Raw genomic sequence first — 24,232 nt, 5'->3', positions numbered from 1 at the left:
ACCTACCTGGCAGGCAAGCCGCGCTCTGGCTGGGCAGGAAGACCGGGCTGGTGGAGCGCCTGGGCCAGGGTGCCAACTCCTCCTTGCTGGCCATCCGGGGAGGGAGCAGCTGCCTCAGGTCCACCGACGACGCTAGAAGCCAAGCGCCAGACGGGCACCGGTTGGCTCTGGAGAGGCCCCAGCGGCCAGCTCGGAGCCTGAGGGGGGGGGGCGGGCACGGCTGGCCGCCGGGCAACGGCCCAAAGGCAGCCCAGGGGGCGGTGGCTGCTCCTGGGAGCGGGTTGCTCCTCTGGACGCTGCCACGGCCCCCAGTTCCCTTCGGCCTCTCAAACCAGCCATTTCCCAGGCAGAGGTGTCTGAACCCCAGAAAAAGAGGGGATCCCAAAGCAGGCCGTCTGCGACACAAAAGCTCCCCGAGGACGTCGACAGCACCCAACACAACGGGACGCTGGGAGGCAGCTCTGAGGTGGGCCTTGGAGGGCACCCCCAGCCCTTGCCACCCACCCTTCTGGCGGCAGCCCAGAGCCACCCGGCCCCCTTCTCCGCCTGCAGGTCCCCGTCTCCAGGCCCAGCTGCCCCCCCCCAAGCCACGCTCCCCACCAGCTCACGGAGCCAGCCGAGGGCCCCACGCCCACCCCCTGGCACTGCCCCCTGCCTGGCGCCCTGGAGAGTCACAGTCCATCGGTGCCTCCAGAGTCCTGGAGAAGCCTCGCTCCCTGCCCGGACTCTTCCGCCCCATCGGGCCCGGACTCTTCCGCCCCATCGGGCCCACCATCCCCGGGGGGCCCTGCCCCACACCCAGGCCCTCGGGGCGGCAGGACTCACCCGCGCTGTCGGCCCTGTGGGAGGCCTTGGGGGCTTTGCCGCCTTTCTCCTTGCCGCCCTTGGTGAAGGCGGCCAGCTTGGTGGGGATCTGCTGCTGGACGGCCGCCTGCTTCTGGATCTGGTTGGTGGCGCTCAGGAGGTGGATGGGCACCTCGCTCTTGAGGGCCAGCAGGGGGCGCCCTTCCGAGGCGGCGCTGTCCCTGCGGGCCAGCTCTGCCCGCTCCGGGGAGTCCCTCCTGGAGACGCTGCCTCTTGCCCTGGGGGTGGCCAGAGCGCCCCCCAACTCCAGGCCTTCCCCGTTGAAGCTGGCCGAGTGGCTCAGGACGGTGTGTGCCTGGCAAGAGAGAGGAGGAGGGGGGGCTGCTCAGCCGGGAGGGGCGGCGCCTGGGGGAGGGGCGGCGCCTGGGGGAGGGGCGGCGCCTGGGGGAGGGGCGGCGCCTGGGGGGGGCCTCCCCCCGCCCCCCGCCCGGGGAGTGCACTCACGTGGCCCGTCATCGTCATCATCATCTCGCGAGAGGTGGCGGTGGTGGCGGTGGCGGTGGCAGTGGCGGCAGGGGGCGGCTTCTTGAGCTTGCGCAGCTGCTCCAGGCGCTCCCGCTCCTTCTCCACGGCCCGCTGGGCCTCCCGCAGCCGCTCCAGGTCGTGCTGGTAGGCCTCCCGCTGGCGCTCCAGCTCCTCCCGCTCCTGGCCCAGCCGGGCCTCCAGCTGCCGGCCCTCCTCCTCCCGCTCCCGCAGCCGGGCCTCGGCCGCCTCCAGCTCCCGCCGCTGGCGCTCCCGCTCCCGCCCCCAGCGCTGCTGCTCCGCCTTCAGCTGGCTCTGCAGCCGCTGGACGCTGGCCTGCTCCTCCCGCTGCTTCTCAAAGTTGCGCTGCCGCTCCTGCTCCAGCAGCAGGCCGCCGCGGGTGGACTGCAGCAGCAGAGCGCTCCGCTGCACCTCCACGTAGCTGTCCTGCTGGGCCAGCACCGCCTGGGCGGGAGGAGGGATGGAGGCGCTGGCTGAGCCCTGCCCCTCCTGCCTCTCGCCCCCCTGCCAGGAAGCTTCCAAACACAGACACCCCACCGGCCCCCACGCTCCGTGGCCACAGGGCCACCTCCAGGCTCGGAGGGAGGCCGGGCAAGAGCAACAGCCGCCGAGGGGGCAGCCCGCCCCCCGCCCTGTGGGCTTCCCGGAGGCATCTGGGGGGCCGCCGGGGGCTGGACTGGAGAGAGCTCCTCTTCGGAGTCCCCGCCCTGCTCCTCCCGTCTTCCCCAGTGGGCTGCAGGGAGGGAGGGAGGGAGGGAGGGGAAGGGCAAACTCACCTGGAGGCTGAGCAGCAGCTGCAGGAGCATCTGAATCCGACGGACAATCTGGGGAGAGACACAGAGCCGGGGGCGGGTGTCAGCCACAGAGGAGAGAGGCGGCTGGGGCTGGGGGGCAGCACTGTCTCCTTCCCTCTGCCCCGCCACCCCCCGTGGGAGACTGTGGGCAGGGCGCATGGGTGGTCTCCCAATCTAGATCATCTTGGGGCAGCGCCCAGCGCATGCGAGGCACTGGATGAAGGACTGGGAGGGTGATCCGATGAAGCCCATGCTGTCTGGGGATGATGGGGGTTGTAGTCCAACAAGGCCTGGGAACCTCTGGTCTACATGGGGACAGGAAGGAAACGGAGCAGGACACGCCAGTACCTCCGACTCTGTCTCCAGCGGCGGCTGGAAGAAGCTGCTGCTGCTGCTGCTGCTGCTGCTGCTGCTGCTGATCTCCAGTCTTGCATTATCACCCTACGGGGGGGGGGGCAGAAACAGACACATTCCTAAGCCACAGGGGTGTGTGTGGGTGTGTGTGTGTGTGTGTGTGTGTGTTCCTTCACACTCTATGGCTGGCCTTGTTCCCCACCTCCTGCCTCTTCAACCCCCCCCCCCGAAGGGGCTTCTACACCGCCACCACAGTTTGCCTTCCTTCAAGCCAGGGGCTGTCGCCACACTGTGGGAGTGAGTTCCACAAGCTAACCAAGCACTGGGCCCTGCCTGACCCTTCTTGCTGACCAGCTTCACTGGGTGACCCCAAGTCCTCATCAAGGGCGCCCCTCGGAGGGCCTCAAGGTACCACACTCCTCCGCTGACCCCTTTCACGGCAGCCTTTCGCCTTTCAGCGGAACAAGCACAACCACGTTGCTGCCACAACTCCGCCCAAGCTCAGAACCCGCCGAGAGCACGGCTTGGGACACGGAAGCTCCGCCATCCTGTGAGAAGGACCGGCGTGTGTGGCCAGAGGTGGGAGGGCTGCAGGGAAAGGGCCGGCACATGCCCCCCGCCCCCCGTCCCCACTGCCTGCCCTCTGCCCTGGCCTGCCAAATGGAAGAGGTTCTGCTCACCATGTGCAGCCCTGCCTTGAAGGCAGAGGGGGGCTCCTGCAGCGGGGCTTCCGGCTTGGCCGAGGGGGGTGCCTGGCCCTCCGGCCCCCCGGGCTCTCCCCTGCAGACTTTCTTCTGGAAACTGCCAGCTGAGAGAGAGAGAGCGAGCGAGAGAGAGCGAGCGCCATCAGCCCACAGAGGGAGAGCTGGCCCCAACGGCCTCTGGACACTCCTGGGCCGCTGCAGGTGCAGCGCTGGGTCCGACTCTGGCAGGGAGGCCCAGCCTGAGAGCGAGGAGGGTCTGGCTGGGCCCAGGAGGGGCAGGCAGGGCAAGGGGAAGCCCAGGGGCTCCGGCTGCAGCACAACACAGCCCAGGTGGGAGCAAGACGGCAATGCCAGCTCGGCCTTGTGCAGCAGCAGCAGCAGCAGCATTTGAAAGGAAGGGGGCTGCTTTGCCCTGGCCTGGATTTCAGGAGAGAGCGGACGAGGCCCCTCCTGGTGGCCAAGAGTGCTGGGGGGGGGGTTCCAGAGGTGGGGGCTGAGCAGCTAGGAAGGGCCTCTGGCTTGCCTCTGCTGGCGGCCCGGGGGAGGCTGTTCCGGGGCTCTCCTGCTCCCAGCATGGCATGACTTACTTCTGGCCGGATCCGCCACGGCAGCACAGTCATATCCCCCAAAGGTCTCCGCTCGCCTCAGCTGGCCCGAACCACCGGCGTCCTCCGGGCGAGAGGCCACGCTCCCCAGCTGGGCCAAGAGCAGGGTCTGCAGGCTCTCCGCTGGAAGGTGAGGGGGGCCGGGTCAGAGAGGAGGAGGAGGAGGAGGAGGAGGAGGGGGGGGGGTCAGAGAGGAGGAGGAGGAGGAGGAGGAGGAGGAGGGGGGGGTCAGAGAGGAGGAGGAGGAGGAGGAGGGGGGGGTCAGAGAGGAGGAGGAGGAGGAGGGGGGGGTCAGGGAGGAGGAGGAGGGGGGTCAGGGAGGAGGAGGAGGGGGGATCAGGGAGGAGGGGGGATCAGGGAGGAGGGGGGGTCAGAGAGGAGGAGGAGGAGGGGGCGGGTCAGAGAGGAGGAGGAGGAGGAGGAGGAGGGGGGCGGGTCAGAGAGGAGGAGGAGGAGGAGGAGGAGGGGGCAGGTCAGAGAGGAGGAGGAGGAGGAGGAGGAGGAGGGGGCAGGTCAGAGAGGAGGAGGAGGAGGAGGAGGAGGGGGCAGGTCAGAGAGGAGGAGGAGGAGGAGGAGGAGGGGGCAGGTCAGAGAGGAGGAGGAGGAGGAGGAGGAGGAGGAGGGGGGGGTCAGAGAGGAGGAGGAGGAGGAGGGGGGGGGTCAGAGAGGAGGAGGAGGAGGAGGAGGAGGAGGGGGCAGGTCAGAGAGGAGGAGGAGGAGGAGGAGGAGGAGGGGGCAGGTCAGAGAGGAGGAGGAGGAGGAGGAGGAGGAGGGGGGGGGTCAGAGAGGAGGAGGAGGAGGAGGAGGAGGAGGGGGGGGGTCAGAGAGGAGGAGGAGGAGGAGGAGGAGGGGGGGTCAGAGAGGAGGAGGAGGAGGAGGGGGGGGTCAGGGAGGAGGAGGAGGGGGGTCAGGGAGGAGGAGGAGGAGGGGGGATCAGGGAGGAGGAGGAGGAGGAGGGGGGATCAGGGAGGAGGAGGAGGAGGAGGGGGGATCAGGGAGGAGGGGGGATCAGGGAGGAGGGGGGATCAGGGAGGAGGGGGGATCAGGGAGGAGGGGGGGTCAGGGAGGAGGGGGGGTCAGAGAGGAGGAGGAGGAGGGGGCGGGTCAGAGAGGAGGAGGAGGAGGAGGAGGAGGGGGCGGGTCAGAGAGGAGGAGGAGGAGGAGGAGGAGGAGGGGGCAGGTCAGAGAGGAGGAGGAGGAGGAGGAGGAGGAGGGGGCAGGTCAGAGAGGAGGAGGAGGAGGAGGAGGGGGCAGGTCAGAGAGGAGGAGGAGGAGGAGGAGGAGGAGGAGGAGGAGGAGGGGGCAGGTCAGAGAGGAGGAGGAGGAGGAGGAGGAGGAGGAGGGGGCAGGTCAGAGAGGAGGAGAAGGAGAAGGAGGAGGAGGAGGAGGGGGGGTCAGGGAGGAGGGGGGGTCAGGGAGGAGGAGGAGGAGGAGGAGGAGGAGGAGGGGGCGGGTCAGGGAGGAGGAGGAGGAGGAGGAGGAGGAGGAGGAGGAGGAGGGGGCGGGTCAGGGAGGAGGAGGAGGAGGGGGCGGGTCAGGGAGGAGGAGGAGGAGGAGGAGGAGGGGGCCCTGTGCCCACGGCAGGCCTAGCTGCTCCTCTGTCGCCAAAGGCTGTGGGAGGCTGCGGGCCCCCTTTGCGTCCTCAACAGGCTCCCCCCCACGCGCAGCGGAAGCCGGAGCTCCCTCCCCACAGCTGTCCTGGTGGGATCCCCTTCTGTGGCTGAATTCTGCCATTTCTAGCAGGGATGCAACTTCAGACCCATTCACAGGCCTAACTTATTCTCCTAGCCTTCCCGGGTCCCTGGCAATCTTGTGCAGCTCCCCACACAATCCCACCCTGAGCTCTTAGCAGGCACAGACCACAGTCACTCGCACCGGTGTGTGCAGAAACCATGAGATCTAGAACCTTTATTTCACTGGCAGGCAGAAGCCCACCGTGCGCACTTCGAAAGGGCTAACAGGGGGTTCAAGCCGGGCTGGAGGGAGGCTGACCCCTCCCCTCCCCATTCTCCCCATTAAAATCCCACCCCCAAGGTTATGAGGAGCCCTGAAAGGCGCCTGCACACAGTGGCAGACGCGGCTCCCGGCTCTCGCGCCTGGCCCCCCAGAGGGGCTCACCCCTCGCCCTTACCTTCCATCACGGCGCGCCTGAGGAGGGCCTCCCCCTGCAGGTTCTCCGGGGACTCCGCTCTGCAGATGAGCCGGGGCGGGCGGAGGTCCTCACAGCTGCTCAGCTCCACCATCTCCTGGTAGATCTGCTGCTTCTCGTTCAGGCTCTGCACAATCAGGGCATCCTTCGCGCTCAGGCGGTCTAGGGGGGGGGGGGCGGGAAGCGAGAGCTGAGCCGTGCGGCAGCCAAAGCACCGCTGCTGGGAGGGCGGCAGAGCCCTGCCTCCCGGGGGCCTCCACAGGAGACCGGCCCGCCTCGCCCCTCCTCACCTTGGAACTCCTTGAGCTTGGCTGCCCTCACTTCCACCTGCCTCCTCTCCTCCTTCGGGTCGCCAAAGGCCCCCGCCTCTTCGTCAGGACAACTGCAGCCAAACACACCCCAGGGGTCCGGCCATCAGGCTCCGGCCAGAGCGTGCCCCCCCCCCGCCCCCCCGCCGGCCACCCCCGCCTGCAGGGCTCTCTTCTGGCAACCCAGCTCGAGGGACGGCCCCCTCTCCTTGCGGGGGGGGCGAGGCACGCTCACCTCTCCACAGCCTGGCGGATCAGTGCCATCCAGGTGTTCCGGTCCTCCTTGGAGTTGGTGTGGATCTCGTACATCTCTGGGCCCTTCAGGGAGGCGCTGATCAAGAACATGGCGCGCTCCTCGTTGGCCACCTCCCGGACGATCAGCTTCTGCAAGGAGATCACCGGCGGCTTCGCATCCTGCAAAGGAAGCAGCGTTGTCAGCAGCGTCCACCACCCACCTCTCCGGCGCAGCCCGGGCGGCCAGAGGCCCTGACCCCACTCGGCCCGAGGGGAGCGCCCCTGCTCTCTTTCGGGCAGCTGCAGCGAGCAGACGCGGGGCTCGCCTACGGCCACCTGGGGAACCCCTCACAGAGGCGAGATTCGCACTTGGGCCTTCCGCGGCCACAGTCGCGCTCCCCCTTCTGGCCCGCCCTGACGTCAGGGGAAGGCCTCGGTTTCCTGAGTCGCCCTGCACACAGAGGAGGTGCTCGCAGGCAGAGTCAGGCCGTCGGTCCCTCCGGCTCAAGACTGCCTGCCCCGAGAGAAGCCCCTTGCCCAGCCCTCCCCGGAGGGACGTACCACAGAGGCAAACGTGTATTTCTGGTCCTTCTCTTGCAGCAGCAGCAGCACATCCGTCAGCAGGACCGCCAGAATTTCTGTCAACATGAACGGGGGCAGAGCTGACTCCCTGGGCGGCAGCCTGGCAGCCTCGTCCTCTGGAGGGCCTGCCCCAAGCGCCCACCACGCACGCAGCGGAAGCCAAAGCCTGCCCCCGGCCCCACGGAAACCCTTCAGCCTGCGGCTGCAGCACTGGGCTGCCACGTGGGCAGAAGCCTCTTGCTCCAATTCAGCACCGGAGGAGTAAAAACCGGCCTGGCTTAAATGCACCGGCCCGAGGGGGCTGGAAAGGCGGAGGCGACATCACGCTTCCAAGAAGTGTGAAGTGGCCTATCGGTGAGGAGGGATGAGTCAGCGCTGCAGCACTACCCCCTGCCCACCGCGAGGGAGGGAGGGAGGGGGGAAGCTGGACTCTCCTGCGGCGGCATGGCTTTCCAGGGTCCACCAGGGCAGCTGCATGGAGCCTCCATGCCCAGAGGCAGTGTACCTCTGAATCCCAGTGGCGGCAGGGGAGGACTGCTGCCTCCCGGCCCCCATGGAGGCTTCCCACTGGGGCGCTGGGCTGTCCCCTGTTGGAAACAGAGGTTGGGTGGGGCCAGGAGCACACACCCCCACCCCCACCGGCCACTCCTGAGGCTCTACCTTTCAGCCTCCCCGAGGCGGCCTTCCAGTGCAGCATCCCGTCCACCAGCAGGCGCCGCTGGAGCATGTCCTCCTTCCGGAAGACCAGGCCGTTCTTGAACTTGCCCAGGGACTTCAGCTCCATCCGGGCCACGATCTCCCGGAGGCGCTGCCCTTTCCCGCACTCGTTGACCTTGGCGTCGACCGCCGTGAGGACCTCCTTGATCAGCGAGAGGGCCTGGCTCAGGTCCTCGTACTCCTTGGTGCCGGCTGCAGCGGAGAAGGGAGGCGGCAGGGCGCCCGTGAGGCCAAGGAAGGGCCGTCCCCTCCGGGCGCAGGGGGGGGGACCCCGGCCCCATCCGGCCCCCTCGCCTCCCCTCCCCCCCCCGTTCTGTTTGCCAGCCCGGGAGGGAAGCCGCCCCGCCCCGCCCCTTCCGCGGGAAGAGCCCCGCACCTTCTGTGTTCTGAATGAGCCGCTCCAGCAAGATGGGGTACTTCGTGATGCGCTGGGTCACCAGCAGGTTGCACTCCTGCACGCCCAGCCGCCGCACAATGGAAGACTGGCTGATTTTCTAGGGGAGGCAACGAGGAGGAGGAGGAGGAGGAATGGCCTGGCGTGATGAGCCTTGCACGGACTGCTCGGCCCCTCCAGCCTAGGGCCGTCTGCTCTGACCGGCAGCAGCTCACGGGGAGCTGCTCCTGCAGGCCCAGCAGGGACCCTTTGCCGCCGCCGCCCCCCCCCCTCCGCCGGGGCCCTTACCCGGATCAAGGCCTGGAACCTCTTGCTGTGCTGCATCAGCGCCTTGTAGTGGCCGCTGGCCTCGGTGCTCCTGCTGCAGAAGAGGCCGTACTGCTCCGTCATCCGCTGGCCCGGCTCGCCCGAGAACTGGAGGGGGAAGCCCCACAAGGGGCCGCCTGAGTTCCGGAGGGCAGAGCCCAGCCGGGGGCGCCACTCCAGCGCCACCCAGAGGGGATGGCCAGGCTCCCCAGAGAACCGGGGGCGCCCTCCTTAGGGGGCAGAGGCGGGGCAGGAGTCACCCCCGAAGGAGCCAGGGGGTGGCTTGCCGCACCAGGCCCCGGATCCCAACGCTTCAGGAAGGCCCGGCTTTCCAGGAGACCCCCCCCCGCCCTCTAGCATCAGGCGGTCACACACCCCGTCCCCTTCGGAGGAGGGACCCCCCCTCTGCCCCGCCCCGCCCCGCCCCGCACCTGCTGCACCAGGAGGTCCCCGATGCTCCGGATGACGTAGTTGCGCTCGCTGCCCTCCTCCAGGGCCTCCCGGCGCCGCTCCTTCAGCCGGAGGAGGAAGGCCGCGTGCAGCTCCAGCAGCTTGTCCGCCCCGGAGAACAGCCGGTGGACGACGGCATTGCCGAACTGCAGCTCCTCCCGCATGGCCCGCGAGTAGACCTTCAGCATGATCTTCAGGGTGCGGACGTGGTGCATCTCGGTCTGCATCAGTTCTGGGGGAGGAGGAGCGCCCACCGGGTCAGGCCCCCAAGGCTCCAAGAGGGTCCAGCTCACAAGCAGGGCTGGCAGGGACGGCCTTCCTCCCACTAGCCCGTTTCCAGGGTGGCCTGCCCCTGCACACGGGGCTCCACCACTGAGCCAGCGGAAGAAGAGCCCTGCCACAGCCACCTGCTGCAAATCCCGGAAACGGCTACCGACAGGAAGCCCACCATTTAGGGCACAAAGGCATCAGCCCTCCTCACAAGCACAACTGTGGGCGGGGGGGGGGGGATTCCATCGAGCCATCATGACTAACAAGCCTCTAAATAATGGACTCCTCCTCCTCCTCCTCCATCATCATCAATTTTCCTTGCTCCCTTTTAAAAGCATTTCAGCCACACCTAGAGGCAGCGAGTTCCACAGGCTCTTCACGAGGGGATGTTCTTTTGCCTGTCCTGAAGCCTCTGCCAGTCAGCTTTGTCCTAATATTACGGAAGAGGCAGAACACCTCCTCTTCCTCCCCCACCCCAGGGAGATATCAGGCGCTTTCTCCCACACCTGCTCGAAAGGCCCTTTTGCTAAGCGGAAGCATCTCAAGCACTTTTTAACTGAATTTTAATTGAATTGAATTTTAATTCTTGTTAAATTGATACCCCGCCTTTCATGAGGAAAACCCCAAGGCGGCCTGAGCCTTCCCCCGTGGACTAGTCCCCAGCCACACTCCAGCGGCCGCTCCCTCCCCGTGGAGTCGCAGGCCAGAGATGCGCCCGGAGGCCTCACCGTAGATGACGTCCTGCCTCTTGAGGACGTTCTTCTGCTTCTTCGCGTACAGCGGATCCACAGCCAGACTCCAGGACTCCGCCTCGAACTCGCGGGCGTCGGCCTCCAGCTCGTTCTGCAAGGCGGCCAAGTGAGCATCTGGGAGGAGAACAAGCCGCGCTCAGTTATTTCATATCCGGCACTCCTCAGACACTGGCCTGCGGTGATCTGCACGACAGCCCTGTAAGGCGGGCCAGCAGCACCACCTCCACGTTGGGACCCGGAGGGCAATGCTGTTCTCGCTCACCACACGCCCCCAAGGCACCGGACACGGCTTGGTGCTGTACAAAAATGAAAACAAAACCCTGCTCTGCCTGCAGACACCATGAGTGCATGGGGGCAACAGCTGCTGAGAATGAAAGGAGAGCCCTGCTGGATCAGGCCACGGGCCCCTCGAGTCCTGCTTCCCACGGGGAAGACAACCGAGAAGCCCCAAGGCAACAACCTGCCCCTGTGGCTGCTCCCACGTGAAACTGGTATTCAGAGATAGACTGCCCTGAACCAGGAGGCTCTCTCTAGGCATCATGCCTAGCAGCCGTTGCTCAGCCTTTCCTCCAGGAACGTGTCCAGTCTCCCCCTGCCGAGGGGGCCCAGCCATCTCCCCTTGGGCCCAGCCAGGCAGAAGAGGTGCCGAGAGAGAGCAGCGGAGGTGCCGGGTTGCTTTCTGCCACCATCGGGCCCGGAGTCTCCCAGGCAGGCAGCTCCGAGTGGCTGGATCTGGGCCTGACACTTGCTGCGTCCCTATTGGGGCTCCTTTCTCCCCTCCACCCGGCCTGCCCCACAGGGTCCCTCTAAGGAGGAAGGGGGTGCATCCGCTCGAGAGGAGGCTCTCTCCCCTGCCCTCCACCCCACAGCCGCCCCAGACACACCCCTCCCTCCCTCCCTCTTGGGGCAGTGAGCCCGGCCGAGTCCAAGCAGCCCTCGCTCACCTTCCACGAAGACAGGCTCAGACGCGGCCGGCACCAGCACGTCCTCGGAGGCCGGCTTCAGCCCAGCGTCGGCTTCGTCCATCTCTCCACTGAGGAGCCTGAGCCAGCCGGAGGGAAGGAGAGGGAGGCCGGGCAGGTGAGCGCTGGCGATTGCGGGGCCCGGGCTGCCCTCCTCTCTGCAGGCCCCTGCCAAGGGGCAGCAGCCCCGGGGCCAAGCCAAGCCACCCCAGCCCAACTCGGGCCAGAGAGGCCCAGAGGGGAGGCCCCGGCAGCTGCCAGAGCACACCAAGTCAGGCTGCCTCAAGGACGGCAAGCAGGCAAAGGGACGCCCGCCCTCCCCGCCCCACCGAGGGATTGAACCCGGGACAGGGGTGTGCTGCTGCTGCTGCTGCTACTGCAGGGGGGCGGCGAGCACAGTGGGCACCAAGACAGGAATCCAAAGAGCCAAGGATCCGGCCCACCCAAGCCGGGCTCACCCCCCCCCCGCCCTGGTTTCAGCCTCGGCCCTTCCCACGACGCTCACTAAGCCGAGGGGCCGCCTGCTCCCCCGGCTGAGTCCGTGCCTCTGCCGCCCGCCACCTCCTGGCCAGGACCTGCCCGCCGTGCTCAGATGTGGCAGGCTGACCCTGTCTCTGCCATGCCCAGCATCGGGATGCCTGCTGCCAAGAGCAGCAGCAGCAGCAGCAGCAGCAGCAGCAGGCCTGGATCCAGCGGCAAGAGAGAAGAAAGAGGGTCCCTTTCCGGCCCATTCCTGAGCCTGGAGAAGCAGCAACGGAGAGCCCGCCCGCCCGCCCCAGACTGTTTGTTTCCCGCCGGAGAGCAGAGCGTGTGTGTGAGAAAGGCAGCACAGCTGCCCCCGCAGGAGAGGCGGCGGGCCCTCCCCCGGGAGCTGGAGAGGCCCCCCGAGAGGCGCGCCTACTCACCTGAGCTGCCCGACAGCACCTGCGGAGGTGCTCAGCGGAGGCGGAGAGCTCCCCCTCTGCACGATCGTCATGCCGGGAGGGTGCCGGGGCGGGCCCGGGGTGCCATCGGGGCCCAGGAGGGCACTGCGGGGAGGGGGCTCCTTCAGCGCGCTGGCTACAGAGGCAAAGACAGAGTTGGTGCTCAGGAAGTGGGGAGCCACCCGCAGGCTGCCGGCCCACAGCCCCTGGCTCTCCGAGCGCGGGCGGAGGGCGGACAAGATCTTGGAGGTCAGCAGCTCGTTCTCCAGGAAGACGCTCTCGTTCCACTTGTGGGAGAAGGAGCCGCAGAAGAGCAGCTCGGAGGGGGCCGCCTCGCCACCGGCGCTGCCCTTGGAGTGGAGGTTCCCCATGGCCGCAGTGGCCAGCGTTGCCTAGGGACGCCCTCTGCCTTTATACTGCCAGGGCAGCCTTCTAGAAATGTCTGGAGGGGAGAACTGTCACTCCGGTGCACCTTATTGGCTGAACCAGCAGGGCCCGAGAGCAGGAAATTGGTCCCTACTGTGTCCATCTGCTCTGGAAATTGCAAACTCTCTCTTTGAGCAAGGGGAGAAAGGCAGGCGGGCAGGCAGGCAGGCAGGCGCGCGCACACACACACACACACAGCCCTCAACCTACAACACAATCATTCACAGCCTTCCATGACGGGGAGAAAATGCCTTGCCTGGAAGCCAAGAATGATCCGAGGGGGCCAGGAAATCAAGGCAACTCGCGGCCTCCAGAGATGGACCCCCCGGCACTCCAGAGGCCGGCCTAAGAGATACTGGGACGAGGGTGCATTGAAAGATGGCCGCCTCCCCAGCCATTTCCCACCGGAAGGCTTTGCAAAGCTGCGGCCGTGATCTCGCAAGACCGGGAAGCCGGAAAGATGGGGTGTCGGGCCAGGGAGATCTCTGGGGGAAGCCAGGGGGAAGCCTCCGTCCAGCAACCCAACCGCAGCTCCCAGCCACCACGCAAACTTTGGTCCCAACGTTTTGGACTTCAAGTATAAAGCCGGCACAGCACTCCATGAGGAGGGGCGGGCCATGTCTCTTGCCCAGCCCGGCTGGGGTGGAGTGGGGGCCGGGCCAGCCCAGGTCAGGTCCCTCACGATTTATTTAGCGGCATTTATAGCGGCTCCACTCCTCAGGATTCATTGACAGCCGGCAGTTGAAGGCAGTCCCCGTCAGGGTGGCGCTTGTGCTATCCTCCCCGGTAACATGCTATAAATTAGAGGGCCTTGCCCAAGGTAAACAAGGCCTTAAATGGAGCCCTGCTCTTAAGGAGAAGATCCCGCGGCAGTTGGTGAAACGGAGGCAGCTTCCAACTCCCACCCAGCTCAGACCTTTGCGATGTTTGTTCTGAGGTCGTTTCTCTAGTGAGCCCCCAAGTTGACCACCGCAGATCAAACTCAGAGGGGCCATTCAAGGCAGGGCTGGTCTGCCGAGGAAAGAGCCCACTCTGGCCTCCTTGGAGGAAGGGCGGGATATAAAATGTAAAAAAATAAAATAAAATAAGATGCACATATCTCAGCGGAGACCTGGTTTCAGTACTTCTGGGCCATCTATGGCAGCACTTGGAACGAGACAAGGTATGAACCCCCAGTTCCTGAATGTGGCCGCCTTCCCGAGTGGCCGGCAATCCCAGCACTAGTGTGGAAGCAGCCGATGGGCGCCTTGGCCCTGGAGGAAGCCCCTGGAGAGGACCTTTCCCCTGAAAGCCTCCGGAGGCATTGACACTGAATGCCCACCGGTGGACTCCCCTTTAGAGAGCCTTTTCTCCAGAAATGGTGAACGCCTGTGTGGTCCCCCGCTACCCCAAACTAGAAACCAAGTATTATTTATCCACTGTATTAAAAAGGCAATAGGCAGGAGCCTCCTAATTCCCGTCCGGCCTCCTGGATGAATCCTCCAAATTATCCACTCAACACCTTTTAAATAAGTCGGAGGATTGGGCAGATATGACGGTATTGTTTCATGCAGAGCAAGCAGGCTTCTGTAGGGGTCACAGCAGAATACATCACTCCATCACCTGGAAGGCCTTGATCCAGAAATATGCCAACCGTCATTTAAAAAAAAACACCTCTATGTGGCGTTTATTGACCTTTCATCAGCTTTTGACTCTACTGATAGATCAAGATTGTGGGGAAAGCTTAAGTTGATGATAATGATGATGATGATGATGATGATGATGATTAATGCTTAGGAGGACCGGCATGGACAGACGGCTTCACAGGTGACTGAGTGAACTGCACTCTAATCTGACAGCCAGGTGCGGAGTGGGCCGACAAGGATCACTACCCAACCCCATTTTATTAAACAGAGAAGTCAAAGAGGGTAGCCTACAGGCTCCCTTTTTATTTAATTTTTATATCAGCGATAGAGTACCGGCCATGGAGTCTCAGAAATCCTTCTCCCCCTCACTTGACGGGTGCAAAGTATCAAGTTTGATGTATGCTGATGATATGGCACTTACATCATGTGTCAAGATCGGGCTTAGAAGAATGCCGGTCAAACTGGCCGATTACTCTAAGGAGAAGTTGAGGCTCAACCAAGATAAAACAAGCGTTTTTAGTCCCCGTATAGGAAGATGCTGGAAGGCATCATCTCATACTAAGCAGGAGATGGCAATGGTCAACCCTTCCTTTATTCGACTAAAGAAAGCCACAGGTCTCTGTGGGTGCCAGGAGTCGACACCGACTCAACGGCACAACTTTACTTTTTAGAATCAAATACAATTAACACTCAGCAAATAGAGCAACGCCCCTCCTTTAAATGTTTGGGTGTCTCCTTTCAGAAATCTTTTTCTTGGTCAGTCCATTTCAATGCAGTCTATTAACTGCACGACGTACAGTGGGAACCATTTTTAAAATATTATTCTTGGGGGGGGGTCAATTAATAACTCCTGCACTCAAAATATTCCAAGGCAAAGTAATTCCACAGCTTTTGTATGGGGCAGAGATTTGGGGGTAGAATGTGGAAGTGAATGAGAAATTAGAAATAGTCCAGAACCATTTCCAGAGGAACATTCTGGGCCTTCCCCCAGGCACCCCTGCTACGCATCTGAGAACGGAAGCAGGGCTGGCCTCCATCTCCATCTCCATCTGCTAAAATATTTAAAGAAACTTGACAACCTCCTAGAAGACCATCTAATTAAATCCTGCTACTGGCACTACCCAGAGGGGAATCAGAGGGCAGATTTTCTGTCCCATATTTTACAAATGTGCTCTCTGCCTTCACTATAGGAACTTAAATACTGGAGTAAGTGGGGGGGGGAATCTGTGATAGGGTCCTTGAGCTGGACGCCAGCCGAGATGATATTATTATTATTATTATTATTATTATTATTATTATTATTATTATTATTATTACTACTACTACTACTACTACTACTACTACAACAACATTTTTATACCGCCCAAAACTTGCGTCTCTGGGCGGTTTACAACAAAATAAAACATTCGTTAAGACAAAAATGGGGGGTGGGGGGGACGGACACACACATTACAACAATTTAAAAATTTAAAATAATATTTTAAAACAGCATTAAAACCAATTAAAACAACATTAATTAAAAGCCTGGGTGAAGAGATGTGTTTTTAAAGACTTTTTAAAAGCTGTCAGAGATGGAGACGCTGGTTTGGTCCAGCATCCAAAGTTATCCCTGTGGGACCCTCACTTCGAGAAAAGCAGATCCACTCTGCAGTACCTACTCAACCTCACCACTCAGGAAGGCATTTACCAGTTTGCGTTTTCAAACCATGCCCTTAGCGTGTCTGGAGGGTAGATTTTACAAATTCCCAGGGAACAGCCCAGGGGCAAGTGGAAGACATCAAACCTTATGTCATACACTGCTCCTTTTATGGAAAAATAAAGAGAAAAAACACGGGGCCGGATCACTGATGAATTCCCAGGTTCTGAAACAGAACGTGTGAATTACTTGCTGGCGGATGAGTTCCCTTCTGTTAGTTATCAAGAGGCCCTTTTTGCTTGATCAAAACCAGGGAGGGGGCTGTATCTGCTAGCCCTGCTCCACATCGGGCCACGTGGCAGCTCCAGGAGCAGCTCTCTTGCTCAAGTTGAGCCCCTCCGTGCTGCAACGGCTACACTTCGCCCTTTAGGACGGCATCTCTCTTTACTTGCACGCGTGCCGTTCAGCTAGTTATTGTGCTTCTCTTACTCCCGGATTATTACTTGTTTTTCTTCAAACATGATGTATTAATGATTATGATTTATGCTTTATGATGCGTGTGTTATGACCTGTGGTGACAGCAATAAATTCGCTTACTCTTTTACAACCGCGCAACCACCCCGAGGGAGCAGGTGGCTGGCAAGCGAAGGGGCAGGATACAGACACACACACACGCAGCCGCCACCAGCTGCAACGACATGGGGGTCCACCCCACAAGGGTGGGTGGGGTGGGGAGGAGGAGCACCCCCACCGAGAGTGCTGCCCCCCTCCTGTCTGCAGTGGGAGGGCAGCTAACGCCAGGAGGAGCCCTCGCCTGCCGCATCTCCGGCCTGGGTGTAGGGGCACGGCTGGGGCACGATCCCCGCTGCCTCCTCCTCCTCCGAGGCTGGGCTGGCTGCTCTCTGGGCAGGCAAAGCACACGCAGAGCCAACCGCCTGACCCAGTCCTCAGGACAGGCGGGATGGAGTGAAGCTGGAACACTTGCCTCGAGGAGCCAAGCCCAGTTTTTTCTGTACCCCGTTTTGGAAGCAGCTCCCAAGTTTTCAACCGGCAAACAAGTGAAATATTGGGCAGCCTCCAGGCTCAACCGGTTGTGACTCCATCCCGCCGAAATTAACGGGAGTGGAGCGAGCCACAAGGAACGGATCTCAACGGGGCCGAGTCCTGGCCAGCCAATCGGGACGCCGGCCCTTGGGAGCCCACGAGCGACTGGACTACCACTCCCGGGGGTGATGGGAACTGTAGTCCAACAGCATCTGGGGAGCCCAGTTTGGCCTCTCGGGCTCCACCGGCTTCCGCAGTCCTGCCGGCCACAGAGAGCGCATCCCATGGAGGAGGAGAGGAGCCCCCCCCCCGGGCGCTGGCCGAACAGGGAGGCCATGTTCCGCGTTCAATTAGCACAGCCTGCCCTCCGCTGAGAGCCGGCATTGATCGCTCCTCGCCTCTCGCGGCAGACCAGACTGCGCACCACAGAGCGGCCGCTCCCCGTCTCCCGCCCTGCCAGCAGACCGGCTCCTTTTTATTTATTATTATTATTATTACTATCATCATCATCATCATCATCATTATTATTCCGATTTCTATACCGCCCTTCCAAAAATGGCTCAGGGCAGCTTACACAGAGAATAAATAAATAAGATTTTTGAGCCCAGCCCCCGCCCCTCTCCTCCTCCTCCTCCCCCTGCCTCAGAGGAGCCTGGCCAGACCTCCTCCTCCTGACTGGGGAGCCCGGAGGGGGTGCTGTGTGAAGACTCACGACCCACTGGCCTGAGCCCCGAGGAAACAGCACCCCCCTGCTCTGCCTGCGCCCAACGCCTCCCCCCATCGCATCCCCAGTCCTGTGGCTCTAAGTGGGAAGCTGCCGCCGCCGCCGCCGCCTCGGGCAGAGGCCAGGTCCCTTCCTGGTCCTGCAAAACAGCCAGACACCCACGGCGAAGAGCTACCCCTCTTTTTCTTGTATCCATTCCATTTAAAAGCAACCACCATTTAAAATGGGCTCAGAACCCACATGGCCAGTCATGGGAATGAACAAACTTAACTTCTAATGAGTCAGGCTGCTGCTCTGCCTGGTCGGGCATTTTCCGCTCTGACTGGCAGCTGCTCTCCGAGGCCGGGTGTGGGGGGGTGCTCTTTCCAGTGCAAGGGACCAAATGCCGAGAACTGGGCCTGGGACCTCCATGCACAAACCACTGAGCTATGGACTGCCCCCCCACCACACACACACACACCGCAAGGTCCCCTGGGAATGACATCAGCCCCCAAGATCCCAGCATATGAATAGGAGACTTGATGTGTGAGCATTGCAAGAGATTCCCCTCAGGGGGATAATGGAGCCACTCTGGGAAGAGCAGAAGGTTCCACGTTCCCTCCCTGGCGGCAGCATCTCCAAGACAGGACTGAGAGAGAGACTCCTGCCTGCAACCTTGGAGAAGCCGCTGCCAGTCTGTGAAGACAATACTGAGCTAGATGGACCCAGGGTCTGACTCAGTCTATGGCAGCTTCCTGTGTTGGCAACCAGGAGAGGCAAGTTCAAAGCATCGCAGAAGCACGAGAGAGGACAGCTGAAGGCTGCCCACTACGCCAGTGTCCTCTTGGGAAGGATCCCAAACAGGAGGGTCCCTTCGCCAGGGGGCAGTGCCAAGAAGAACCCCCAGCCCCAAAAGGGAAGAGGCTGCTCCCACCTCCCTCCAGTTTCCCCAGCTCCCATTTATCCCTAGGGTTGAGGGCCTGCGTGTCTGAACTCCGCCCCCCCCGAGCTGCTTTCTCCACAGAAAGTCATTCATTCATATATATATATATATATCCCCCCCTCCAGAGAAACGGCTCCTTTAACAAGCCCACAAGCACGATTTGACGGAAGCAGCCCAATCTGGTCCTCTCTTTCCATTTCACAGCTGCGGAATAAGCAATCAATGCCTATCGATCCGTCCTGCCCTGCGCGTGGTCCCCCCCCCCCCGGTTATTGCTACCGTTGTTGAGGTTACACAGCCAGGTAGGATGAAGCGGCAGGAAAAAGACGGAAAGAGACGCGGACAGACCCTTCAAGAGCATTCTAGAGCCTTCCCTCGAGAGAGAGAGAGAGGGACGCGCTCCAGCCCGAGTCTTCACACAGGCGCATGCGCACACCTGCACGCGGTCAAAGAGACGCCCGGAAGCCGCCCACAGAGACCCCGACAGGCTCGGCGCTTGCATACCAACCTGCACAGGAGCTCTGGAGCGAACTGTCTGGGGCGCCCCCCGGGGGCCGTGACGGCGGCTCCTTTGGCTGCAAGGGGGAAAGGACAGGCGTAGTGTTTTCACTCTGAGGGACGCCACGGCCAGCCTGGGCTGCGTGCGCGAGGGAAGCGGGGGGGGCACGCTGCCCAGGCACTGGTCCCCACGGCGGCCCACAGAGCAGGAGACCCCTGGGGGGGGGGTGCCTGGGTGGCTCTCCCACACGCGGAAGCGCCCGAGGCTCTGCTCCTCCCCCGCCTGCCACCCAAGGCCCACTCGGGTTGGAAATGGGCCCTCAGACCCCCCTGCCCCCCGAGCCCCCTCGGCCCAGGGGGGTCCCCGACCTTGCTGGACTCCCACTCCCTGCCACAAGGGCCTGTGGCAACAAGATGATCGGGAGGGGCCAGAGTTGGGAGCTGCTGTGCACAAGGGGGAAGCGTGGCCCAAAACCGACTGGTCCTGAAGGTGCCAGGATCCCGCCCCCCCCCCCCCCGGCCCCCGGCCGCATCTGCTGCCCTCCTCTGGCACGGAGAGAGCTTTCCCCAGAGAGGCCTCCACCCTGCCTGGGCATTCAGAGCTGGGGAGCGGCCTCCCTGCTGACCGCTGGGCCCTCGAGAGCCAGCGGCCATCACAGCATCCCCAGCCAGAAAGCCATTTGCCGCTTAGCGGCTGCCCCCAAGTGCTGCAGGGCTTCGGCGACTGCAAGGGGCCGTGTCTTGGCACTGGAAGCCGCCCAGGGAAGTGTCTCCCTGGAAGGCAGGATGCAGCGGGCCTCTGCAGGGACGGGCCAGGACTCTGCCCCCCTCCGCCTGCCCACGGAGAGCAGCCGATGCCCAGGGCCATCTGGCCTTCCTGGCCAGGGACGGAGCGTCCCTTCCTCTCCCCAGGGATCCCGGCTGCAGTCCCAGGCGCAGTCGGAAGAAGCCCCCTCCCGTTCCCACACAGGCCTCGCTGCCCCAGGAGGAGAGCCGGGGGGGGGGGGCGGCGCGGTTGGCATACCTTGAGCTGGGCACCCGGGCACTCCGGCAGGAGCTCCTTGCAGTTCTTGTGGACGTTGACGGCACAATCTGGAAGTGGGGGGAAAGACACAGCTGGCTCTCGGGCTTGGTGCTGGGCTGGTGGCCTTTGGGGACAGGCGGAGAACCCGCGCCACACATCCCCACAGCCCTGGCAGGCGCCAAGCTCCGTGGCTGGGGAGGAGAGGGGGTGCTGGGGGGCCCACCCGCCACGCCCTACACTCTCAGAAGGGCTGTCTCTGTGTGTGTGTGTGTGTGTGTGTGTGTGTGTGTGTGTGTGTGTGTAGGGTCTGTGACAGAAGCCGGGGGTCTGCGACATGGCTGGACAGCGGCTGAGAGCCCCTGGGGCAGAGAGCACCGGACCGAGAGGGCCCAAGGGCCAGACTCCGCCTAAGGCCGTTCCCTCGGAGCCTGCGCCTGCTCTGGCCATCGCATGGGGACAGCAGCCGGCCACGTGCCAGCACTGCCATCGGGAGGAGCCCCCAGGCAGAGAGGGGCCGTGAAGCCCGTGGCTGGGTTTCCACTCTGGCAGACACTCCCGGCCCGCTTCCTGCTTCCATGGGAAAGGCTACTCCTGAAGGCCCCTTGCTGAGGAGGCCACCAAGGCGCAGGCCTGGCGGTAGCCAGCCTGAAAGGTCCCCTTGGCTAAGCAGGGTCCACCCTGGCGTGCACTTAAATGGGAGACTACATGCAAGCACTGACAGGTATTCCCCTCAGGGGACGGAGGAGGAGCCCCTGCCTGCTTGCACACAGAAGGTCCCACGTTCCCTCCCTGGCAGCATCCCCAAGAGAGGGCTGAGACTGAGAGGCTCCTGCCTGCCCCCACTGCTGCCAGTCTGGGTAGACAATCCTGAGCTAGAGGGGCCAAGGATCTGACTCGGTAGACGGCCACTTCCTGTGTCCCTCTGAGGAAAGCGAAGCCCCCACTGAAGTGGGCCCCCAACGTCGCCTGGCATCCCCTGCATGGTGCAGAAGGCCTCTTCCTGCCTCTTCCACGGAGCTGCCTTGCGCAGAGTCAGCATGTCCGTCCAGCCAGCCTCGTCCCTGCCAGGCCTCTGGCCACGCTGCTCTCCCAGCAATGCTCCACCCGCCAGCCCCAGCAGAAGGGGGGAGCTAAGGAGACGCTCCAAGCATCAGGCTGGCAAGCCAAGGCGGGTGCCCTCGATGGCCCCAGGTCCACTCGGCCACGCTGCTCTGCTCAGACTGGCGGCCTTCTTCCGCCCCCCCGCCCCCCCTCCCCACAGCAAAGCGGTCCAGCATGGAGATGACAGAGGCCGTCTCCAAGGCAGGCTGAAGCGGCTGACGTCATTCACACAAGGAGGGGCGGCACCAGAGAGCGGCAAGGCTGGGGCTGCACACGGCGTCCTTGTCCTTGGCGTGAACTGCCTGAACCAGACTGATCTGGGACAGCCCTCTTGCCGGCAGGGGCGCAAGGCCGCCTCTCAACAGACCGGGCGGGGGGGGCAAGCAGCCTTGCAAGGCAGGCCACAGCTGCTCCTCCCTCACAGGGACTCCTGGGAACAGCACACCACTTTAAGAGGGAGGGAGGGAGGGAAGCCACCTGGTTAGGCTTCCTGGCCTGGTCACCTGGAAGAGGCCTTCCCTCCCCACAGTCAATCAGGGCCACCTGGCTGGGGCCCGGGCGTGCATGTCGGGGGCGGCTGCCCCTCGCCCGAATCCGCTCTCTTTCTCTGCCCCTTGAAGACTGCCCGACAGGCAAGGTCTGGGCCTCAACCCCCCCCCTTCCTTCCACCATGACTCCCAGGGCGTCAGCTACGCCACACCTACCCCAGAGAGGGACAAGGCAGACGTCTGCAGGGAGGCTGGCCGGCTGGCCGGCCGGCCACAGAGCACCTCCACAACTCTCAGCCTTCCACAGCCACCAGATTACGCTTCCTCCTCCCAAAGGGCTCAGGGCCTGGGTGCTTCTGGTGAAGACACACACACACACACACACCCCTCTACCCCAGTCCAGCTCCCACTTCTGGAACCGGCACACGTCACAACCCACCAAACCAGAAAGCAGCACAGTTCAAGTGGCAGGGAGACCAGGAACTCAAGGAACAAGGAGGATGACCTCACCCCCAAAGGCATTCAGAGCATCTAGGAAGTGAAAACACCAAGAACACAGAAACCAGCCACAAATGCTCGCCTGAGAGCTCCGTCCGGTTAAATGCAGACAGATCTGCCCCCGGGGCCTTGGTGAAGGCGAGCCGAGCAGGGATCCAAGCCTGACCTCGGACCCCGCTTTGGAATCCCGGGGCTGTGGCTTTTAGGGCCACCAGCAAGGAATCTGGGGCAAACTGACCAGGCTGAGCAAACCAGCCCTGAGTTGCCAGTGACTGAGCAGGAGAGGGATCTCGGGGTCGTGGTGGACAGCTCCTTGGAAGTGTCGACTCCATGTGAGGCAGCTGTGGAAAAGGCCAATTCCACGCTGGGGATCATTAGGAAGGGGATTGGAAAGAAAACGGCTAATATTATCATGCCCTTATACAAATCTATGGTGCGGCCACACCTGGAGTACTGTGTACAATTCTGGTCGCCACATCTAAAAAGGGACATTGTAGAACTGGGAAAGGTGCAGAAGAGGGCAACCCAGATGATCAGGGGCCTGGAGCCCCTTCCTTAGGAGACGAGGCTACAACACTGGGGACTGTTTCGTTTAGAAAAGAGACGACTGCGGGGAGACATGAAAGAGGTCTATATAATCATGCACGGTGTGGAGAAAGTGGAGCGAGAGAAATTCTTCTCCCTCTCCCATCACACTAGAACCAGGGGTCATCCCATGAAATCAATTGCTGGGAAATTTAGGACCAGCAAACGGAAGTATTTTTCCACACAAGGCATCCTCCACTTGTGGAATTCTCTGCCACGAGATGTGATGAAGCCAACAACCTGGATGGCTTGAAGAGGGGTTTGGATAACTCCATGGAGGAGAGGTCTATCAACGGCTACTAGTCGGAGGGCTATAGGCCACCTCCAGCCTCAAAGGCAGGATGCCTCTGAGTCCCAGTTGCAGGGGAGTCACAGCAGGAGGGAGGGCAGGCCCCTTTCAAATCCTACCTGTGGCTTCCAGCGGCATCTGGTGGGCCACTGTGTGAAACAGGATGCCGGACTAGACGGGCCTCCTTGGGCCTGATCCAGCAGCAGGGCTGTTCTGATGTTCTTAAACACTGCCCCACACAACCATGCCAGACCTGCAGCTGTGGTCACGGGCATCTTACACCTATGTGACTGAAGCCTGCACACACAGCAGCAGCAGCAGCAGCAGCAGCAAAGGCGACAACCAGCCTGTTTCTGGACTGCACCACTTCAGCTTCCAGACACTGCTGGACTGCACGTTCCAGCAGCTCAGCCACCCTCCCCAAAAACCAAGAGACGGAGGCTTACGTACAAACGACCTCCACAAGTGCACTCAGCACTGGAAAAGACAGGCTCCCTTTGGGCCGAGCCAGCTGTGCTCAGCTGAGGTTCCTACCGCAAGGCGGGGGGGGGCCTCCTACACCACGTCCATCTGAGCTGCAGAGGGTCAGCCACAAGTGAGGGCAGGACCCCGGAAGGCCAGAGGAGCCAGACCCCAAACAAACAGAGCTGCCCCCAGGCCAAGGGGATGGGGAGGCCTGCTGAGCGGTCCTTCTAGGGTCGCTGCCTGGGGCCTCCACCTCTGGCCCCGCTTGCTGCCGTCTGGGTTCCGGCCGGGCTTTCCATGCGTCATCTTTGCAGGCAGCGGCCTGTACAAATCATCCCACTGGCCTTGTGTGGCCTCGGCCTGTTTCGTTTGGCTTCTCTTCAGGAAGGGATCCCCAGGCATTTATCACTCCAAGAGTGGGGAAGGAGCCAGCCCTCCTCTCCTTCCCTCCCTCCCTCCCCCCTCTAGACGACAGCAGCCTCTTGGCGCGGCTTCAGAGAGCCCTGTTTTTCGCTTGGGTTTTGATTTTGCTCGCTTGCCCCCTTGCACCTGCCTCTTTGGACACTGGGCTCTGTGGGGCAAGCATCTCAAGCAGAAATCAAGACTGGCACATTTTAATTCACCTGGCTTCTAGTGAAATCAGCCAAGTACATCTGTATGAGCCTGCACAGGCGAAAAGGCCACTGTGTTTAACAGAGGGAGGCCTGGTTGCTGCAGACATGATCTTGGAAGAAGCATCCCCCCTCTCTTTCACACAAGGAGGAAGACTTTGCCTAAGAAGAGGCATTCATCCCTCCTCTCTCACTGGAGGGAATGCCTCTTCTGCCATTTTATAAGAACTTACATTTAAAATAGCTTGATTTTTTTTAAGTGTCTGCAGCCCAGTAACCAAGGACTCTTATGTAATGCTTTCAGTTTACCAGTTTCAGTTTAAATGCCTTCAGTTTACCAAACCGGATGTCATCAATAAGGGCATAGGCCAAGCAGCCCAGAAACAGGCTCCCTGCCTTTGACACTTTTCAGCACACATTCAGAAACACCAGGCACAAAAACACA

At 62.3% G+C, this 24,232-nt stretch overlaps 1 protein-coding gene across 8 annotated transcripts in view; it reads right to left on the bottom strand.

Moving 5' to 3' along the window:
• Positions 1-24,232, bottom strand: part of ARHGEF18 (Rho/Rac guanine nucleotide exchange factor 18) — a 48,562-nt gene that overhangs the window by 3,736 nt on the left and 20,594 nt on the right. For 6 of the 8 annotated variants that reach the window (XR_008315357.1, XM_053291714.1, XM_053291713.1 and 3 more), the window contains 20 exons: positions 19,751-19,818; positions 18,737-18,803; positions 11,834-11,987; positions 10,911-11,008; positions 9,943-10,080; positions 8,926-9,176; positions 8,477-8,602; positions 8,171-8,288; positions 7,738-7,986; positions 7,057-7,133; positions 6,497-6,675; positions 6,244-6,335; positions 5,936-6,115; positions 3,787-3,927; positions 3,176-3,303; positions 2,490-2,582; positions 2,124-2,171; positions 1,309-1,791; positions 826-1,159; positions 7-132 (listed from right to left, as the gene is read on the bottom strand). Coding sequence is in view for 5 of the 8 variants with exons in the window: in XM_053291714.1 (XP_053147689.1) it covers positions 7-132; positions 826-1,159; positions 1,309-1,791; positions 2,124-2,171; positions 2,490-2,582; positions 3,176-3,303; positions 3,787-3,927; positions 5,936-6,115; positions 6,244-6,335; positions 6,497-6,675; positions 7,057-7,133; positions 7,738-7,986; positions 8,171-8,288; positions 8,477-8,602; positions 8,926-9,176; positions 9,943-10,080; positions 10,911-11,008; positions 11,834-11,987; positions 18,737-18,803; positions 19,751-19,818 (3,150 nt within the window). In the remaining 3 variants the exon portion in view is untranslated. The remainder of the gene's footprint in view (positions 1-6; positions 133-825; positions 1,160-1,308; positions 1,792-2,123; positions 2,172-2,489; positions 2,583-3,175; positions 3,304-3,786; positions 3,928-5,935; positions 6,116-6,243; positions 6,336-6,496; positions 6,676-7,056; positions 7,134-7,737; positions 7,987-8,170; positions 8,289-8,476; positions 8,603-8,925; positions 9,177-9,942; positions 10,081-10,910; positions 11,009-11,833; positions 11,988-18,736; positions 18,804-19,750; positions 19,819-24,232) is intronic. The other 2 variants (XR_008315358.1, XR_008315359.1) reach the window with 2 other exon arrangements.

Source organism: Hemicordylus capensis, chromosome 2 (genome assembly GCF_027244095.1).
Source record: "Hemicordylus capensis ecotype Gifberg chromosome 2, rHemCap1.1.pri, whole genome shotgun sequence".
In the NCBI taxonomy this organism is placed as follows: domain Eukaryota; kingdom Metazoa; phylum Chordata; class Lepidosauria; order Squamata; family Cordylidae; genus Hemicordylus; species Hemicordylus capensis.
This window is presented reverse-complemented; position numbering and strand designations above follow the sequence as displayed.